General features: G+C 52.7%; 1 protein-coding gene across 1 annotated transcript in view; it reads right to left on the bottom strand.

Moving 5' to 3' along the window:
* C16H6orf132 (chromosome 16 C6orf132 homolog) overlaps window positions 1-18,619 on the bottom strand; it is a 33,132-nt gene that overhangs the window by 6,543 nt on the left and 7,970 nt on the right. The window contains exons 2-3 of the mRNA XM_021639996.2: window positions 16,408-16,514; window positions 1,432-1,507 (exon numbers count right to left, since the gene is read on the bottom strand). Coding sequence (XP_021495671.1) covers window positions 1,432-1,507; window positions 16,408-16,514 — 183 coding nt within the window. The remainder of the gene's footprint in view (window positions 1-1,431; window positions 1,508-16,407; window positions 16,515-18,619) is intronic.

Genomic DNA, 18,619 nt, shown 5'->3' with positions numbered 1-18,619 from the left:
AACGGGTTGGAGAGAAAACACTTGGTGTTGACCTCTGACCCCCACTCACTCTAACAGGTGCACATGTAACACACACAAACACACACAGAGGTAGAGTTGTGCATGCATACCATATACACACACATCCCCACATGTACACACGCATAGCACACTACACGTGTTAAAAAAAAAAGGGGGTGGGTAGGTGGAAGAGGGCCACCAAAACAGCGATCACGGAGAGAGGTGGCAAGTGGTGGGGGTGGGGACGGGTGAAGAAGAGGAGGAAGCGATCTGCACAAACAACTAACCCATTCTCTCGGGAGACCCCGAGTCCGCAGGAGCCCATCCGTGTCACACAGGGGCCTCTGCGGCAGGCTCCCGGCTGGTGGGCAGCACACAGGAAGGAAGGCAACCAGGGCGATGACGTGGCTGCAGAGATGGACACCTGGCAGCAGCCTGAAGGGTCTGCCGCCCTCCATCACACTGTTTTCCCATCCCCCACCCTCCTCAAAATGCTTAGGAGAGAGCAGCAGGCCTGAACAAGGGGTTTCTGGGTAAGGCTTCTCCCAGCTGCCTGAAAGGAACCCCTAGGTGTCCCCAGAGCAATAAACAAAACCAATACAGAGAGATCCTACCCTCTAAGGCTCCTTCTGTTTTGTTTCGTTCTAGGGATCGGGGATCGACCCCAGGGCCTCGCTCATGCGAGGTGATCTTGACCCCTGGCCTCCACCACTTGCTCTATGCCCAGCCCCCGAAGCTTACTGGCTAAGGGGTCAACCCAACAGACAACCAACACCATACATTAGTAAATCATTACCACGGAGAAGGCAGTAATAAAAACAGCAGGGGAGGCATGCTGAGGTGCCATTTGATTAAGAAGGCCCCACCGGGGAGGTGAGCTTCGAGCAGGGGGATGGCAGGAGGGGGCTGCAATGCAGACTGGGGTGAAAACCTGCCTGGGCTAGTTAAGGAAATCCCTTGTGGCAGAGGTAGGAGGAGGGGTAGGGAAGCAATGAATGAGATCCCGGGAGTCCTCCGGAACCTTTGCTCAGAATGACACTGGATGTCAATGGCCAAATCTGAGCCAAGTGACAGCAAGTGGCATACATCCACCCCATACATTAAGTCCTCCAGAATTGGCACTGCTGCTCCCAAGCAGGGAGTGTCGGGGGACAGAGCTAGTCCGGCTAGAGCTGAGATGACCCTGGCAGTCTTCCTGCTTTGACCTGCTCCCTCTCCTCTTTCCCACCCAGCCCCCCAAAAGGGGAGTTAGTCAACCATGGCTCTCCCCGTTTCCCAGCTCCACTTGACCAGGGGCTAAGAGGCCTGAGGACTCCGGAGGGCTTTGCCTGCCGCTGGGGAGCAGACATTTGGTGTTTTGGTTTGGTTTTTTAAGTCAGGGCCCAAGGAGGAAGGAAAGGTGAAGATGCCACAGGATCAGAGTTCTCTTACCTCCCGCTTCCTTGTCCGCAAACTCTTCTGGGACAGAGGGGGTGGGCACAGCCAGCCCGTGGTTCTCCTGGGCATTCTGAAAGAGAGTGGGCAGAGGTGAGGGGACATGGAGACAAGAAGACAGATCTCAGGTCCCTGCTGAAGAAACTTCCCAAGTGGATGAAAACATGGAAGGGCGGACGCGTTCATTGTAGATTAATTCATTGTCTGTGCAGCGCCCTCGGAGGCCAGAGGAAGACAAACTAGTCACCCAGAGTTGGGAATGACCGTGTGGGTGCTGGGAACTGAACCTGGGTCCTCTGCAAGAGCAGCCAGTGCTCTTAACCAATAAACCACCGCTCCAGCTCCAAGAGTGAATCTTAAAAATGAATCTGGGTTGGGGATATATTTCAACGGGGCAGAGTGTTGGCCTAGTGTACACAAAGCCCGGAGTTGAGCCCCAGCGCTGTAGAAACCGGCTGTGGTAGGGCATGCTTGTGATCTGAGCACTCTGGGGTAGATCAGAAGTCCAAGGATATCCTCAGCTATATAGTAAGTTTGAGGCCAGCCTGGGACCCAAGAGACTTTGGTTGTTTTGTTTTTGTTTTTAAAGCCATGTCCTGTTGTTTTTTTCTCAGCTAGAACTCTATGCTTTGGGGCAGCTGCCCACACTGTCAAATTGTTCATTGCTCTATGCACATATGAGAACAACCACGAAAGGAATGTTAGCTTAGTCTTGTAGCTAGTTCCAGATGAAATTTGCAAATATAGAATCAGCAAAGGCTCAACTACAGATGAATGAAAATCTCAAAAGCAAACCAAGGAGCCAGGCATGCTGGCACAGGCCTTTATTTCAAGCTCAGGGCCATCCTGGTCTACAGTGTGAGTTTAGGCTAGAGTTGAGACTCTGTCAAAACAAAAACAAGGGCTAGTGAGATGGCTCAGAGCGTGAAGGCGCTTCCTGCCAAGGCTGATGATGAGCTGAGTCGAGGTGGTCTCTGGGCCCCAGAAAGGAAGGAGAGAGCCAACTCCTGGAAACTGTCCCCAAATCTAACAGAAAGAACCCTGAGGTGACAAAAGCTAACATCCTCACGCTACCCCCGTTTGCTCCGGGTTTTCATCATCGGGAATTTACAGAAAAATAAAAAGGTGGTGAAGCGGCTCAGGTGCCCTCCTGATCGCCAAGGCGAAGGATGGAAATGTTTACACAGCTGTCGGCTTCTGAGTCTATTTTGCATTCTACTCCCCCCTCCCCACATTTCCATAGATCAACAGAGTGCACACCTGCCTGTTTGAAGATTGACAGAGTGCAGCAGGCTGTGTGTGCTTTTCACGGGTCCAGTGGCCTGACCTCCGGTTCCCAAGCCCACTCTCTCAGCACACATTCTAGTCAGTCTTTTCCCAGCCACCCTCCCAAGCCGCAGTCTTGTGTTCCTCCTGGGGCGGGAGTCGGGGAAGTTATGGCCCTCTTTTCCCCACCCCCTCTCTCCTTTTCTTTATTTCCTTCCCTCCTGCCTTCTTGCTTGGCCTCAGAGTCACCTTTGGAAGAACAGCCAGAGCTCTTAACCTCTGAGCCATCATCCCTGCAGCCCAAGGATACTTTACTCACATTCACTAGTCCCTTGTCTCAGCATTCTGAGTGCTAAAATTACTGTGTGCTACCACAGCAACCCACTCAACTATCCCTGCATAAAAGTTTTTTAGGTTTATCTATGTGTATGAGTCTTTAGCCTTCATGTATGTCTGTGCACCCTGTGTATGCCTGGTGCCTCCGCAGAGCAGAAGAGGGCACTAGATCCCAAGTTACAGAGGGTTGTGAGCAGCCATGTGGGGTGCTGAACCCGGGTCCTCTGCAAAGACAGTAAATGCTCTTAACTGGCGAGCTGTCCCACCAGACCCCAACTCTTCCTCAAATTCAGTTTCTTCACGTAAAATACAGATATTAGGAGGCCCACATACAAATGAAAGGAAAATGCTCGTTAGACACTAACCTGAAAGGGTCCTGCCTGAGCACATCCTCCGATGCTTTCCCAACAAAGGTGAAGAGCTGCCAGCCATCAACGTCCAGCTCCCTAGCACCCTGGGTCACCCGCATGTGTACTCTCTCTGCCTTTCCAGCCTTGCTCTTTTGTTTGTTTGTTTCTTGAGACAAGGTTTCTCTGTGTAGCCCTGGCTGTTCTGAAACTCTCCATGTAGACCAGGCTGGCCTGGAACTCAGAGATCCACCTGCCTCTGCCTCTCAAGTGTGGGAATTCAAGCCATGTGCTACCATTGCAGAGCTTGTTTGCTCTTTTGTTTGTTTGTGCTTTGCTTGTTTTGAGGTGCTGGGGATGAACCCTAGATTTTCATGGTCTCACTCTTCAGGTCAGGTGACCTTGAATCCTGCCTAAGCCTCCTAAGCGCAGGTACATGGACAGGCACCACAACATCCAGCCGTTTTAATCCAACGTTTCAGCCTCCCCAGCCCCCAGCCCGGAAGCCTGTCCTGTCAGAATGATTTGTAATAAATAGCAGCTCAGGCTTGGGGCTGTCTCCTTAGTATCTTCCCCCACACAAGGAAGGCTGGGCCTCTCACAGTTGTGTTAGAGGTCCTGAAGTCCAGGCTCATCCCTCCAGCATGCAAACCAAGCAGTCCCCAGATCCCCAAGCCCCGCGATTCCCTCACATCTCGTGGCTTTAGCTCTTAGCAGCTGCTTCCAACGCACTGGAGAGGAGGAGGATACAAGCAAACGGGGCCACAAACTCGTTTGAATCTCAGCCTCAGAAAACCAGCTGGGGAGCTTCCTCCTTTGCATACAGGTCCTAGACTGCTGGAGTCAAGAGCACAGGCCTGGATGGTGACCCGTTCAGTGTGGACAGCGCAGGTGTGGACAGCGTCACCCTCACGGCTGCCCGCTTTCTCACCATCCTCCTTAGACACTGGGAACTGAGGCAGAGCCTCATGAAGAAGAGGGTCTGGGGACAGCGAGATGGCCCAGCGGGGAAAGTGCTGGCTGTGTAGGCATGAGGACCTGAGTTCCCAGACCCTAGAACCCACATGAAGCTGAACGCTGTAGTGAGTGGAACCCCAGCACTCCCATGGCAGAGGAGAGTCCCTGGAAGTGGAAGTGTGCCAGCCAGCCAGCCTGGCACAAGTACCAGAGACCCTGTCTCGATCAAGCAGAAGGCGAAGAGCAACACCCAAGGTTGTTCTCTGACTTACTTCCACACGTATGCTGTCACAGGAGCCTGCAGCTCTCCCCACGTCAGGCACACGTGTGTGTGTGTGTGTGTGTGTGTGTGTATGCGCGCGCGTGTGTGTGTGTGTGTGTGTGTGTGTGTGTGTATGCGCGCATGTGTGTGTGTGTGTGTGTGTGTGTGTGTGTATGCGCGCATGTGTGTGTGTGTGTGTGTGTGTGTGTGTGTATGCGCGCATGTGTGTGTGTGTGTGTGTGTGTGTGTGTGTGTGTGTGTGCGCACTCGGGCTTGGAGGTGCATTTACAGGCTCTGTATGATCCTGGAGTTGTGCCACGAAGAGCATTCAGGGACAGTTGGCAGTTCCTGGCTGTAAACAGCTTACCAGATAACAGTATTTTATCAACACTACATTCCCGAATGTTACCAAAGTCTCTATCCCTAGGCAGTGTGCCCAAGGACTTGGGGATAAAAGGACACAATTTCTCAGCTCTTATGAGGTTGAGAAGGAAACAAAATACAGTTTTAAAACTTTTTTTTTTTTTTTTTTAAATAAGTGGCATTGAAAAACAAAAGCAGTCAATCTCCAGAAGGTTCTGGGGAATTCTTTTTTTTTTTTAACAGGTATTTCTTTTTTTTTTTTTTTTAAGATTTTATTTATTTATTTCGAATGTTCTATCTGTATGTACACCTGCAGGCCAGAAGAGAGCAGTAGAAGGTATAGATGGTTGTGAGCCACCATGTGGTTGCTGGGGATTGAACTCAGGACCTCTGGAGGAGCAGTCAGAGCTCTTAACCATTGAGCCATCTCTCCAGCCCCTGGGGAATTCTTTATACTGTTCCAACGGCCCCACACATTAAGGTTAGTTAGAAAACCAACCCTATTAAGCAAAACACAGCAAGACTGCCAGAACGGTAGTGAGGTAGTGATTTTGCTTAAACTAGGGCGGGGGAGATGCTGCTGCAAAGCAGTTGCCCCGTTAGCACCAAGGACCTGAGTTCAGATCACCAAATCCCAGGTAAAAACAAACAAACAAACAAACAAAAAACTTGCTGCAGTGTCACGCAGCTGTAATCCCTGTGCTCGGTGACTCAGGCCTTTAATCCCAGCACTGGGGCGGCAGAGGCAGTCTGAGGCCAGCTTGGTCTAGAGTGAGTTCAGGACAGCCAGGGCCATGTAGAGAGATCTGTGTCAAAGAACAAATATCAAAAAAACAAAACAAAAACAAACAAACAAACAAACAAAAAAAAACAAATGAGAGTGAGAGAGACAGACAGAGGATGACTCAAGGGCCTAATAGCCTGGCACGTGCTAGTTCCAGCCACTGAAAAACTCTCACAGAAGGCAGAAGACTGCGATGGTGGGCTTACACAGCCGGGTTAGAGTCTCAGAGACTACCTAGCGCAGGCTAGCCGGCGGGATAGTTGCGGGAACTGTAAGAAAACCCAGCTTGACCTCCCCGGGTTCGGAGCCCTGGACTGTGTGTAAGAGTGAGAAAGCTCCGTGGGCACCAGGTGCGCATGCGCCGTCTCTGCTCTGGGCCGTGGATGTGCTGTGAGCAGCCAGCTCACGCTCTGGCGGCTGTCATTTCCCCACGGTGCAGGGCTGTAAGCCTGGAAGCCCAAGAAACCCTTCCTCATCTAAGCTGCTTTTTTTTGTCATTTCCCTGCTTTGTCACAGCAACAGAAACCACGCCCCCACAGGCACGCACACGTACAAACAGGAACATTTAAACGCTTGTATCACACACAGGTGAAGAAGCTTAGCTGAAAGCCGGGAGAAGCAGAGGCAGGGGAACCCCTGAGGCTCACTGGCCACCCTGCCCAGAGGAATGGATTATCACCCAGGTGGAGTGTGGCCGAGGACGCTGACATCTGCCCTCTACACACACACACACACACACGTGTGCACATGCCCACACCTACATGGTTAAGAACAACATACACCTCATGAAGAAAAGGACAGCGCCTGGGACGCAGCTCAGTTGGTACAGTGCTAGGCTGGACACGTGATGTGATGTTCTAGGTCAGATCCCAAGCACGGATCCTAAGCATGGTAGTAAATGCTAGAGGGAGGAGGATCAGAAGCTCAGCATCACCCTGGACTTAATCATAATGAGTTCTGAGTCCAGTCTTGCCTGGAGACTGTTTCAACAACAAAAACAGAACCGCTGTTCAGTTGCGAGGTTCGCTGTTTGCCTGACACACTAAAGCCCTGGGTTCACCCTCCAGCACAGACAAGGCATTTTGTAAGCAGATGCTTTCCCTCCTCTGCATCCTTTCATTGGTCCCGGGGAAGAAATTCAGTTTCCTTGCTGTGGTGTCCAAGCTGGGCCTTCTGTAAGGTGGATTTCATATGGCTCCCATTGCCACCTCCCCAGCTCCACAAACCCTGAGCTCCAACCCGCTTAGCTGGACATCATGGTGTATACCTGTAGTTCTAGCAGCTGGGAGGTAGAGGCAGGTCCTGGAGAGGACCCGACTTACTCTAAGCAAGTGGGCTCTTTGGGGCAGAGACCCCTCCTTTTAAAGTTTGTGTTTACCGTGTGTTTGAGGTGCGTGTGCCACAGGGTATAAGGACAACTGTGTGGGCTCCAGGGATCGAACCCAGGCCACCGAGCTTGCACGGCCTGGACTTTACCTGCTGAGCCAGCTGGCTGAGCACTGAGACACTCCTGAAGGGACTGTGCAGAGGTGTCAGCCCTGAGCACAGTGGTTCTCAACCCCTGGGTCGCGACCCCTGGGGTTGCCTTTGGATATTTACCGTGTGATTGACCACAGACGCAGAGCCACAGTTCTGAATGTGGTAGCATGGTGGCATTAGGAAGGTTGAGAAGTGCTGCCCTACAGGTAGCCCAGCAGCTTGAAGCCCCAGGCCTGGCTACACCTGCTTCCTGCCCTCCGAAAACTGCTACAGCCTCTTGGGGTCTATTTTCCCATCTCAGGCTTCCACAGGGCTTCCTTGCCTTCCTGATGGCCCCTCTTTGCCTGCCGAACTCCTGGCTATCATTCATTCATTCATTCATTCATTCATTCATTCATTCATTCCGTTTTTCAAGACAGGGTTTCTCTGTTTTAGCTCTGGCTGCCTTGGAACTCACTCTGTAGACCAGGCTGGCCTAGAACTCACAGAGATCGGCCTGCCTCTGCCTCCTGGACGCCGGGATTTAAAGGTGTACGCCGCCACCGCCTAGCCTTATCTTCTTGGTAATCCAAGAGGGAGTTAACATCCCTTCCCAGTGTATTCTAGGGCCTTAGGACACTACTTTTATAGCTGACAGTTACTACAGACCAACCGAAAACACTGCTCAGCATATGTCAAACATAGCAACCCCGTCAGTCCACACAGGAGCTGGAAAAGACTTGTGAGGAATGTGAAGCACAGGGCGGCTAAGGCCCTCGCCCCAGGACACAGCAAGTGGCCACAGCATTTGGTCTCCCTGTTACCTGTCACTTGACTCAGTGCGTGCCGTTAGTGGCTATCTCAAGCCACCAGCTGGAGGGGCAGGCCAGCTGAGCTTCTGGACATGCCTTACCAACTAGACAACCGAACAAACTTTTGTTGAAGGAGGAAGTTCCAGAGCGAGCGAGCAAGTGGTAGGAAGAATATAGGAGAAAGAAAGTCTGTGTTCCCTCACGCCAGCTCAGCCTCCAATCAGCTCAGAGCTAAGTCGGATCTCTCACTTGTGCATGTGTGTGCTCTCTCTCGCTCTAATCTGTTTCCCACCTCACCCATAAATGTATTCCAAAGTGTCTGGTGAGCCTGGCTCATGAGGTCGGTGTCCCTTCTGTGGCTCTCTGACCTAGGCTGTGTGAATGGTGACCGGGACACACCTGGATACTCGGGCCACCCCGAAAGGCCAGGGTGTTAGGACGGCCCTACTTCCGCAACCTCTGGGTGCTTGTCTAACTCCAGAGAGGAGGGTGAGGAAGGAGAGTTCTCAGAAGCAGAGTTTCCAGGAGCCACCAGCCAGCAGTCATGGCACGTGCGTCTGTCTGGTTGGGTCTGTGTCTGTCGGCCTTATCTGCTTGGGTCTGTGTGTGTGTGCCTGTGTGTGTCCCTGTGTCTGTGTGTGTGTTCAGTGTGTGTGCCCATCTGTGTGTGTGTCAGTGTGGGTCTGTGTGTGTGTCCTACAGCACCACTCTACCCTTGGCCTCCCAGCTCTGGTAACATAGCAGACTGTCCAAGATGCTGCCTTTGGGGAATCAGCCTGTGGTTCTGTGTACCACACTTAAGGGGTGGCCATTCACATCTCCAGGGGACAGCAGTCAAAAAGCACCATGAGCCCCTGAGCCTTGCAGGACCCTGTCCTGCTCCTGCTGTGCCAGGTACCCTCACTCAGCGCCTGGGGCACAGTCCAGCCTGGCTCTGCCAGTCACAAACGTCATGAAACCGGGCCTCAGCACTTCCTTGTCTCTCCAACCAGACAACACCCCAAAGCTATGGCCACGGGCCGTCTCACTCATTCCCAGAGGTCTGCGGCCAGTGCCTGAGCTCAGCGAAAGACACGGGTCACCCAGCCGCTCTGTTGGGGCTGTCAAGGGAGCCTGGTGAAGAGCAGCAGGAAGACCCAGGCTTACTTTCTTCCTTCCTTCTCTCTTTCTCCCTTTAAAGAGAAATAAAGAAACCAGAGCCCTTGTAGCTCAGGCTGGTCTTCAACTCCATGTGGAGCTGAGGCTGGCCTTGAACTCCCGATCCTCCTGCCTCTCTGTATCCCATATGCCAGATTATACACATAAGTCACCATGCCCATTACCTTTCTTAATTCCATTATGTTTGTGTATACACACACACACACACACACACACACACACACAGAGGGTTACACACTATAGTGAGCTTGTGGAGATCAGAGGACAACCTGTGGGAATCAAGTCTTTATTTCCAGCATGTGAGTCGCAGGGATCAAATCATTAGATTTGGTGGCAAGTGCTTTTCCACCAAGGCTGAGCCATCTTACAGCCCCTCGGTTTCCTTTCTTAACAAGTGACTGTATTTAATTCATTAAAAAAAAAAAAAAAAAAAAAAAAACACCTAACACAGTCATGATTCTTAAGAGTTGTTGTGTTTGTAGGGTGTTTGGCTCATACTCAGAATTCACGGAGCTGGCTGGCAGAGTGGGGCAGAGATAGCAGGCTGATTCCAGTCTAGCCTGGACAACACAGCAAGGCTGTCTTTACAGACTAAACTGAGCTAGAAGAAAGCAGACATGTAGTCTCATTCTGCCTGGTGGCATATACCTGTACTTTCTGCTTGGAAGGCAGAGGTGAGGGGATTGTTACAAGTCTGAAACTAATCTGAGATAAAACAAAACACACACACACACACAAAGAAAAAAATATGAGCTGGCTGTAGTATCAAACTCCTGTAATGCCAGCACTTGGGAAGTAGAGGCAGGAGGGATCAGTGAGCACAGGGGCCAGCCTAGGCTACATGAAGTTGTGTTTCAAAACAACAACCCAAATAAAGTATCACAAATGCAAGACAGTATCTGTCAGTCAAAGCTCGGGGACTCAGTGTTCTCATCTGTACTCTGTAAAGTGGTGACACCCCCCCCTGCCAGCCTTGGGTTGTTAAGACTGCAGAGGATGAGACATTTCCACAGGCCCCGAAAAGCAGGCTAATGAAAACTCTGTGGGAGGCTCGAGAGAAGACTCAGCAGCTGAGAGCGAGCACCGACTTCTCCCAGAGGACCTGGTTCGATTCCCGGCATATGCAAGGCACCTCACAACTTCCCGTTACTATAGTCTTAGGGATCCAGTGTTCTTCTGGCCTCTGTGGGCATCACACACACACACACAGCACAGACATATATGCAGTCAAAACACTTATGCCACGAAATAAGGATAAATACGCCTCCAAGAAGAGTTTAAAACAACAAAACCCCTCTGTGGGTTAGCAAGAGCCTAAACATTCAGGTGTTCCACCCAGGGCATGGCCTGTGACTCTTCTGCGTGGATGATTTGAGGAAATGGGTGTTACCCTTCGGTCGGGGACAAGTCACCAGGAATCCTCTCCTGTCCTTTTCGCTGTCACTTTAGGATGGGAGAGAGGAGGAAGGGAAGGAGGGAAGAAAGAAGAAAACACGAACAGAGGGAGTAGGCAGACACACGCACACCCTTGAGCCTTGCCTGAGAGTCTGCTGCTCACCCCCACTGCCAGAGAGAGCTCAAGGAGGCAGGGCTCAACTCTCCATCCCACCCCACTGACCTCCTCTTGCCCTGGGACGCACATCCTCATGCCTGGGATTCTTAAGAGTCCAGCCAAGCCCCAAGGGTAGATCCCCAGAGGCTGGGCCAGCAGGCAAATGCGTGGCTTCACCTTAGTGTTGCGGAGCCTGGAAGCCTTCCTCACCAAGGCTCCCTCACCAGCCTCCTCCTGAACCTGTGTGTGCCCCAGCCCTGGGAGGCGGTGGGGTTAGAGTATTGCCTGAGAGGTGTACAGGGCAGAGAGACCCTCCTCCACCATAAGAGCCAGGTATGCTTGGGTCCTCCCGCAAGCCCAACCAGAGCGTGAGTCACCAGAGGAACTTTCCAGGCACCCAAGGTGCTCAGCTGCGTGAAGCCCAGCTAGCTGTCACTGTTTTGTCGGGGGCCATGGAGGGATGGATGGTGGACAGCGCTGGAGGCTGAACACAGGACCTTAGACCTGGGAGCAGCTGTGTGTTCTTCAGAGCATTAGTCTCTGAATCAGACTCCAGGCGGGGGATGTTAGCAATCTGCTCAACTGGCCTGGCGATTTCCTCCTTGGTAGAGTGCTTATGTGCCATATAGGACGCCCCAGGTTCAGCCGGGGCTGTGCTCAATCGTTAGAACGCTTGGGGTGATTACTTAGCATCCAGAAGGCCCTGGGTTTGAGTCCCAGCACTGAAGGAATCAGGCATGGTAGCGCAGGCTTGTGATCCCAGTGTCCCAGAGTAGAGACAGGAGGAGCAGGAGCTCAAGGCTGCACTGGCAAGACGGCTCAGTGGCAAAGATCCCTGCCACAAAGCCTGATGACCTGAGTTCAAGCCCTAGGACCCACATGACAGCAGCTGAGAACTAACTCATACCCGTTCCTTGACTTCCACACACACGTACATCAAGGCACAAGAGAGTACACATACACACTGAATAAATGACTGTGATAAACCAATGTAAAGCTACGCTTAGCAGCCAACACTTTTAACTCCAGCACTGGGAGGCAGAGGATCTCTGAGGCTGAGGCCTGTCTGGTCTGTGCAGAGGATTCCAGACCAGACAGGGCAACATAGTAAGGGACTGTCTCAATAAATAGTAAGAAAGAAAGGAGCTTAAATTAATTAATTACTAAAAGCTCAGGGTGATCTTTGGCAACAATGAATTCAAGCTTAGCCTGGGGACGTGTGAGCCCTTGTCTAAAAGTGATCCTATGGGGTTGGAGAGATGGCTCAGTGGTTAGGAGCACTGTCTGCTCTTCCAAAAAACCTGGGTTCAATTCCCAGCACCCACATGGCAGCTCACAACTGACTATAACACCAATTCCAAGGGATCTGACACCTTCACTCTAATGCACATAAAATTAAATTAAATTAATTATTTTTAAAAAATTAAAAAAAGGGAAGTGATCTCAGTGGCTCCCCACATCCTCTTGCTTGCCTGGCTTCCTGAGGTCAGAGCTGTAGGGCCTGGCTGCTGCTAGGCCCCTGCCCCAGGTCTCAGCTCTAGCTCTCCCTCCAGGGCAAGGAGTAAGTAGGGCCAAAGGAGCAGGTCCTTGACGTCCACACTGCTGTCTTCCAGACATGACTCCAGACTCGTCTGCTTAAATTCCGAGTCCACTTTTTAATTCCTCTTCCTGCTCAGCCCTCCTGAGGCAGCCACAGTGCTGCATGCTCATGAGCCCAGGGGCTAGCCAAGGGGTAGCTGTTTATAGGTAAGGATGAGGGTGAAGATGGCTTTGGGGGTTTGTGTTGGGACTCTTGTGAGTGACAGGGTCAGGTGGGCGGGAAAGGGGGAAAAGCTCCACCTTTCCTCTCACTTCAGGCCTCTGGCACCTCCTACCCCATAACCTTGCCACTCAGCATCACGTACACGAATCGGTCCAACACACACTACCCTGGTTAGGCCTTGAGCTTAGGGATGACCCCCCGAGATGGCGGGGTAGGCTTCATGGCAGGGCTGAAGGTGCCTTCAGCTGTTAGAGCTCCCTGGTCTAAAGGAGGGAGGGGGCCTGGAAGAGTCAGGTCTCTCCTGCAGCCCAGGGATTTCCTCCCCTTGGCAGGGCCAGGCCTGCGTGACTCAGAGGGTAGGGCAACCCAGGGAACTCTCATCGCCCTGGGCACCTCCAGACCTGTCCAGCCAGTTTGCCCATATTTACCACATGGACATTTCATTTCTAATTTCTCATAAGCATCAGCCTGGGGATGGTCGGATCAGATGGGGTGCAGAGCAGAGGTCACCCCAGAGGAAAGGACAGCTTTCCAATCTGCTGCTTCTTGGGGTTTAGCTCTTGAAAGCACTGGGCAGCCTCAGCCTTGAGTTCTGGGTTCCATCTCCTCTAGGAGACAGGGGAGAGGTTATTCTGCCAAACGCCCATGGCAGAGACCCAGCTCCAACCTCTGCTGCTCTTTTTGTTTTGAGACTGGGTCTCTCTATGTAGCCCTGGCTGTCCTGGAACTCACAGAGATCTTCCTGCTTCTGCCTCAAGTGCTGGGACCAAAAAGGTGTGTGTCCGACCTCTGTTCCTTGGGTCTGGCATTCCTTTTTATGATTGTCAACGACATTATTATTACAATTATTATTTTGTGTGCAAGTGCCACCCACATACGTGAGGGTCAGAGCCAGTTCTGTCCTACCATGGGGGCTCCAGGGGCCCTGACTGCGGCCATAAGGCTGGGCGGCAAGAGCCTTTATCCACAGTTCTCTCACAGGCCCAGGTCTCCGTGTTCTCCATCCCCGCCCCACAGTGGGGAGTGAACCCAACCTATGTCACTCGCTCAACAAGGGCTTGCTGAGCCACACCTCGGCTCTTATTTATCTTTATTTTGAAACAAGACTCTGCCACCTGTAGCCCAGACACATCAACTCTCCGTCCTCCTCCCTCCATCTTCTGAGCAGCTGGGATCTCACTTAGCTAAGAAAGTCACAGCTGGGGACACCCTAGAGGACCATGCACAGTAGTAAGCCCTACCACAGGGCAAGGAATCAGAGGCCGGGAGAGAATAAGGGCCTGGCCCTCCATCACTCCACAACCCTAGGCAGGGCTGGGACTGGGAACAGGTACTTGATGACCAATCCCAAGTACTTGATGGCCAATATCCAGCCTAGTCTCTAAGGAACTCAAGGGTCGGTCTCATGATTGGCCTTTGGTTATGGATACTTGAGAAAGTATTTCTTAGAGTGAGGACATCTGAGGGCTACCGCTTTTTGACCCTGTGTCCTGGCTGGCTCTTGAAAGGAAGTGAAGATGAGGGAACACTCAGAAAATGGTCCAAAGACCCTTGCTGGGCCTGTCACCTGTTTTCTCGGGTGATAGTCTCTGCTCCCCCCACCCCTCACCTCTGGGCCTGGTGGTGCTCTCTGCAGATAGGACGGTAGGGAAGGGCTGATGCCCCCAGACGTTTAGTGCCAGGCAGAAGGGGCAAGGCCAAGGGTCCCTCCCACCCTGACATGCAGCTGGGGGGGGTGTCTTCTGTGTCCGTACATGTGTGTGAGCCCACACACACCTGGGGCACTGGAAGAAAGCCCAGAGCCTATGGCAGGGGTCTGAGATCAGATAGGAGAAAATGAGCTGCTCAATTGACCTCCCAGAGCAGGTGGTGAGCGACGCTGGAAGCTGCTCCAGGCCCGGTAACCTGAAGCAGGAGCAGAGCTGCAATTAGGCCAAGGGGGTCTGAATTTAAAGCTCCCCAGAGGCAGGCTTCGGTAGGGCCTGAGAGTCTTCAGCTAAAACTCACTTTAGACCCTTTGAAGCCATTTAGGGGGTGGGAGTGAGTCTGTCAAGGGTCCGAGAAGGGGAAGACCAAAGCTGCCAGGTGGGGCATGGAGGGAAAATTAAGGCAGCCTGTTGGGGGGGAAGGGGGCTTGGGCCTTAGCTCTGCAGGACCATAAGCAAATCATTTCCTGTCTCAGGACTAAGCCTCCGGGGCTGTGAAGTGGGGGATTGCAGCAGGCAAGTGCTTTGGGAGGGAGGGTGGCTCTCTTCTCACATACTCCATTCTAGCTGTGATGGCAGGGGGGTGGGACAGGCCAGGTGCTCCACCCGCCTTTCCTCGATTAGCCAGCGCTGAAGGAATGTGGTCATCGTCCCCTTCTGGGTCCAGTTCCTGCCCTGTACAGGACGCACCCAGCACCCATGGACCTAACAGGCTTCAGTTGTTGGCTTGATGGTATGCCTCCTCTCCCGTTCTCCACGGTGGGGCCTTCCTGGTTTGTCCAGAAAGAATATCCCCACATCCCCAGGAGGCCCAGTACTCCAGGCCTGAGCAGCCCTCCAAGCCTGGACCTGACCTGAATCTTCCACAGACCTTCCCAGGGTTTGCCCAGATTGGGGCGGGGATAGTGGGGACAGCAGGAAAGGCCCAGAATGGGTGGGTGGAAGAAGATGCAGGAGGCTGGAGGGGGGTCCCTGACCCTGTCAGAGCTCACTTTTAAACAGAAATAAGTGAAAGGCACGGCATTTGTTTGCTGGCTGGGTTTTTGAGACAGGCTCTCATGTAGCCAAGGATGACCTGGTTCCATCTCCCCCGTGTCGGGGCCAAAGGCAGCACCGACAAGCTCTGCTTTGTTTTGGAGTACTGGGCAATGAACCCAGGGCCATTTACTTCTCTTTTAGTTTTTGTTTTCTAGGCTTTTCCAGACACAGTCCCACATAGCCCAGGCTTATGGCCCAGGCTGTGACTGAGTCCTGATCCTCCTGCCTCCAACCCCCAAGTGCTTAGGACTGGAGGCCTGAGCCTCCAGGGATTTTTCTTTTTCACTTTTAATAGAGGCCCTTTGACGTCACACATGAGACTCGAATTTCATTTTGACTGAACAGCCTCAGAGATCCCAGCAACTCTCCTGGTGCTAAGCAGAACCATTGAGCCAGCGTTCTTTCTCACACTTGTGTGCTTTGTTGGGGGGGGTGGAGCGGGGTCTCCTTTCACTATGTGGGTTCTGGGGAATTGAACTTAAGTCCTCAGGTTTGAGGGCAAGCACCTTTGCCCACTGAGCCATCTTGCCATCACTCCTCAGGGTTTTTTGGGGTTTCCTTTACACATCAAAGAGCAAAATCCCCAATTGTGGCCTTTAAGCTATTTGTTTATATATATATATATGTTTCAGTCTAGCCAGGAATAGCAAGATCCTATCTTGGAACAAAAGACGAGAGTCTTTGGTTTCCAGTAGTTTCATAAACACAAACAAATCTGTCTCAAATGCCCTTCTCCCCGGTGTATGCGTCCTATGAGGAAGTTGGGGTGCCACCTCTTCCAGGAAGCCCTTCCTGACCATCCCTTGCAAAAACACTGGCTGCTTCTGCCTGGCCAGTGTTCTGTTGGGCAGCATCTCCTGCAGTGGGCACAGAGCACCTTGAAAGCAGCAATGCCAACTATGTCACCCCTGCACCCGGGGCCTGGCAGGAAGCCAGTGGTCATCAGGGATGGTAAAAAATAACTCCCGCTCTTTTTGGAGTTGGAGCCCATTGCTGCGGGCCTCTCCCTAATTCCAGGCTTCCTGCCTCCTCCCCGCAGCCTACCTGGGTTGGCATCAGGAAGGAAGGGAGGAGACAGCGGGCGAGGTTGATGCGGCAGGCCTGCTTCATTTCTGGCAGGTGAGGTGTCCCACCCGGAGCGGACTCGAGGCCCGGGCACCGGGCATACTCACCAGGGGAATGAAGGTCAGCAGGGGCCGAACTCTGGGCCGGGCCTTCAGGGTGGCCGTTCCGGATTCGCTCACGGTGTTGAACCGATTGTCTCCATAATAGATCCCGTCTAGAGGGCAGAGAGGGGGACAGGACAGTGAGAGGGGGGTCAAAGAAGGTGACCGGGCATCTCCCAGCGAGGAAACCAGGCCTTGGGGTCGCCGGCTTTGACTCAGCAGCACCCCTCCAACCCAGTAAGACCCCACAGATAGGAGGTGTGCTAGCATTGTGGGACAGACCCGGGGCGTGTCCTCGGGGCTTTTGACGCCCTCCCAGACACTCTTCTGACCCTCCACACAGCACCTGCCCTGAGAGCCAGGGCAAGGCCTGGGCCAAAGCTTTGCTCTGATGCTTCTGGAACAAGCAGATCACAGGAGCCACCTGCTGTCCCCTGTGGCCGACACGCCCTCTCCTGTACCCCTCTAGGTACAAGCGCTCCCAGGCCCCAACCTACCACCACCAGTGTGTGTGTGTGTATGTGTGTGCGCTTGAGAGCCTGACGCACATGTGTGCCTACCCATCTTACTTCAGTGTACCCTTGACTGCAGAGAGCAACAGAAAAACATAAAACACATTAAAAAAAAAAAAATCCAAGCTATCCCACTGGCTGTGCACCGTTTCCCCTCCCTGAGCCCTGTTGTCCTGTCTGCACAACGGAAGTGATGGTGTCAACCTCATCCAACAGCTTTGAGGTCTAGATGCGGCCGGTACGTAGAGGGACCGAACAAAGGTGGTTCCTTCCCCCCCCCAGGGCAGGTGACACACGCTAGACCCTCCGGTTCCTCCACACCCTGCTCTGGGCCGCGTCTACCTGTGAAACGCCACGTTCCTCTCTCGGCCAGCCTCCCTCGTGACCTTTGACACCACTGATAAGGGTTCGCCACTTCCTCCCACGTTCACACCGCTGCGTCTACAGGCCTCCTGCTTTGTGGGTCATAAGCACGGCAGCCCGTTGTCCTATTTAACAGACCCAAGGGAAAGAGGGACCTTCTCCCTCCAGCTAGAGAGGAAGGAGGCCAGGATCCCAACTACGTGAAGCCCAGCGTAGCAGCGCACGCCTTTAACCTCAGAGCTTACAGCCAGAGGCAGCCGAAGGGTCAGGCCAGCCACGTCTACACAGTGATACTCTGTCCAAAACAAATCAGTCAATCCCAGTTAACCAGAATCCTGTTGCCTGTTGCTTGGAAGCAACTGGGATTGCTCTTCTTCCTCACATTTTAGGAGGAAATTGCAAGAAAGCCCCAAAACGTATTCAAGAGAGACTGAGCTTTGCTGGTGAGATGGCTCCCCAGGGGAAGGGCATTGCTTCCCAAGCCCGTCCACTTGAGTTCCATCTCCAGGACCCACATGATGAGAGGGAAGAACCGATTCCTGAAAAACCTCCTCTACTCTCCATGCATAAACGCAGACACACACACACACACACACACAAATATAAATTTAAGATTAAAAAAATGTAAATTTAAGCTGGGCATGATGGCACACCCCTTTAAAATCCCAGTACTCCAGAGGCAGAGGCAGGAGGCTTGCTGTGAGTTCTAGACCAGCCTGGTTTACAAAGGGAGTCCAGGACAGCCAAGGATACACAGAGAAACCCTGTCTCGAAAAACAAAACAAAAAGTAATTTTAAAAAAGAGACTGAGTCTCCGGGGAGGGTCTTGATTCACCTATTCCTCCACCATGGCCAAAGCCCTCCAGAAGCATCTAGGATTTGGATGTGACAAGGGTACCCGGCAATGGGTGGGCATTCTAGACTCTCTACCTCCCCAGGTGTGCCCACATAACAGAGCATCGCTGTCCCAGGTCGAGGTTCCCAGTGCTGCCTGGAGAGTTGGCAGCGAACATGATCACTGGTCTGGGGTGCCAGGCTCCGGTCTGAAGACTATGGACACAGACCATCGCCAGGGTGCAGCAGAGAAGAAGCTGACGGCCAAACCACCAGATGCCCAGAACAGAGTCCGTTCCAAGCCACAGAATGTGGGCATTCTGTCCTTACCATCGCACAGACTTCATGTCCCAGCCTTGACTCCTGGGCACTGTGGCTGGCGTTGGTCTGTGACAGCTTCACCCCCTCAAATCCTGGTGCTTGAGAGAGTGAGGAAAGAGGATGCTATGAGCTCAAAGCCAGCACAGGCTCCACAGTGACTTTTAGCCTGGGCTACACTGAGAGCTTGT

The sequence above is a fragment of the Meriones unguiculatus genome, chromosome 16 (genome assembly GCF_030254825.1).
Source record: "Meriones unguiculatus strain TT.TT164.6M chromosome 16, Bangor_MerUng_6.1, whole genome shotgun sequence".
Lineage (NCBI taxonomy): Eukaryota > Metazoa > Chordata > Mammalia > Rodentia > Muridae > Meriones > Meriones unguiculatus.
Note: the sequence above shows the minus strand (reverse complement) of the source record. Positions and strands in the feature narration are given on the sequence as shown.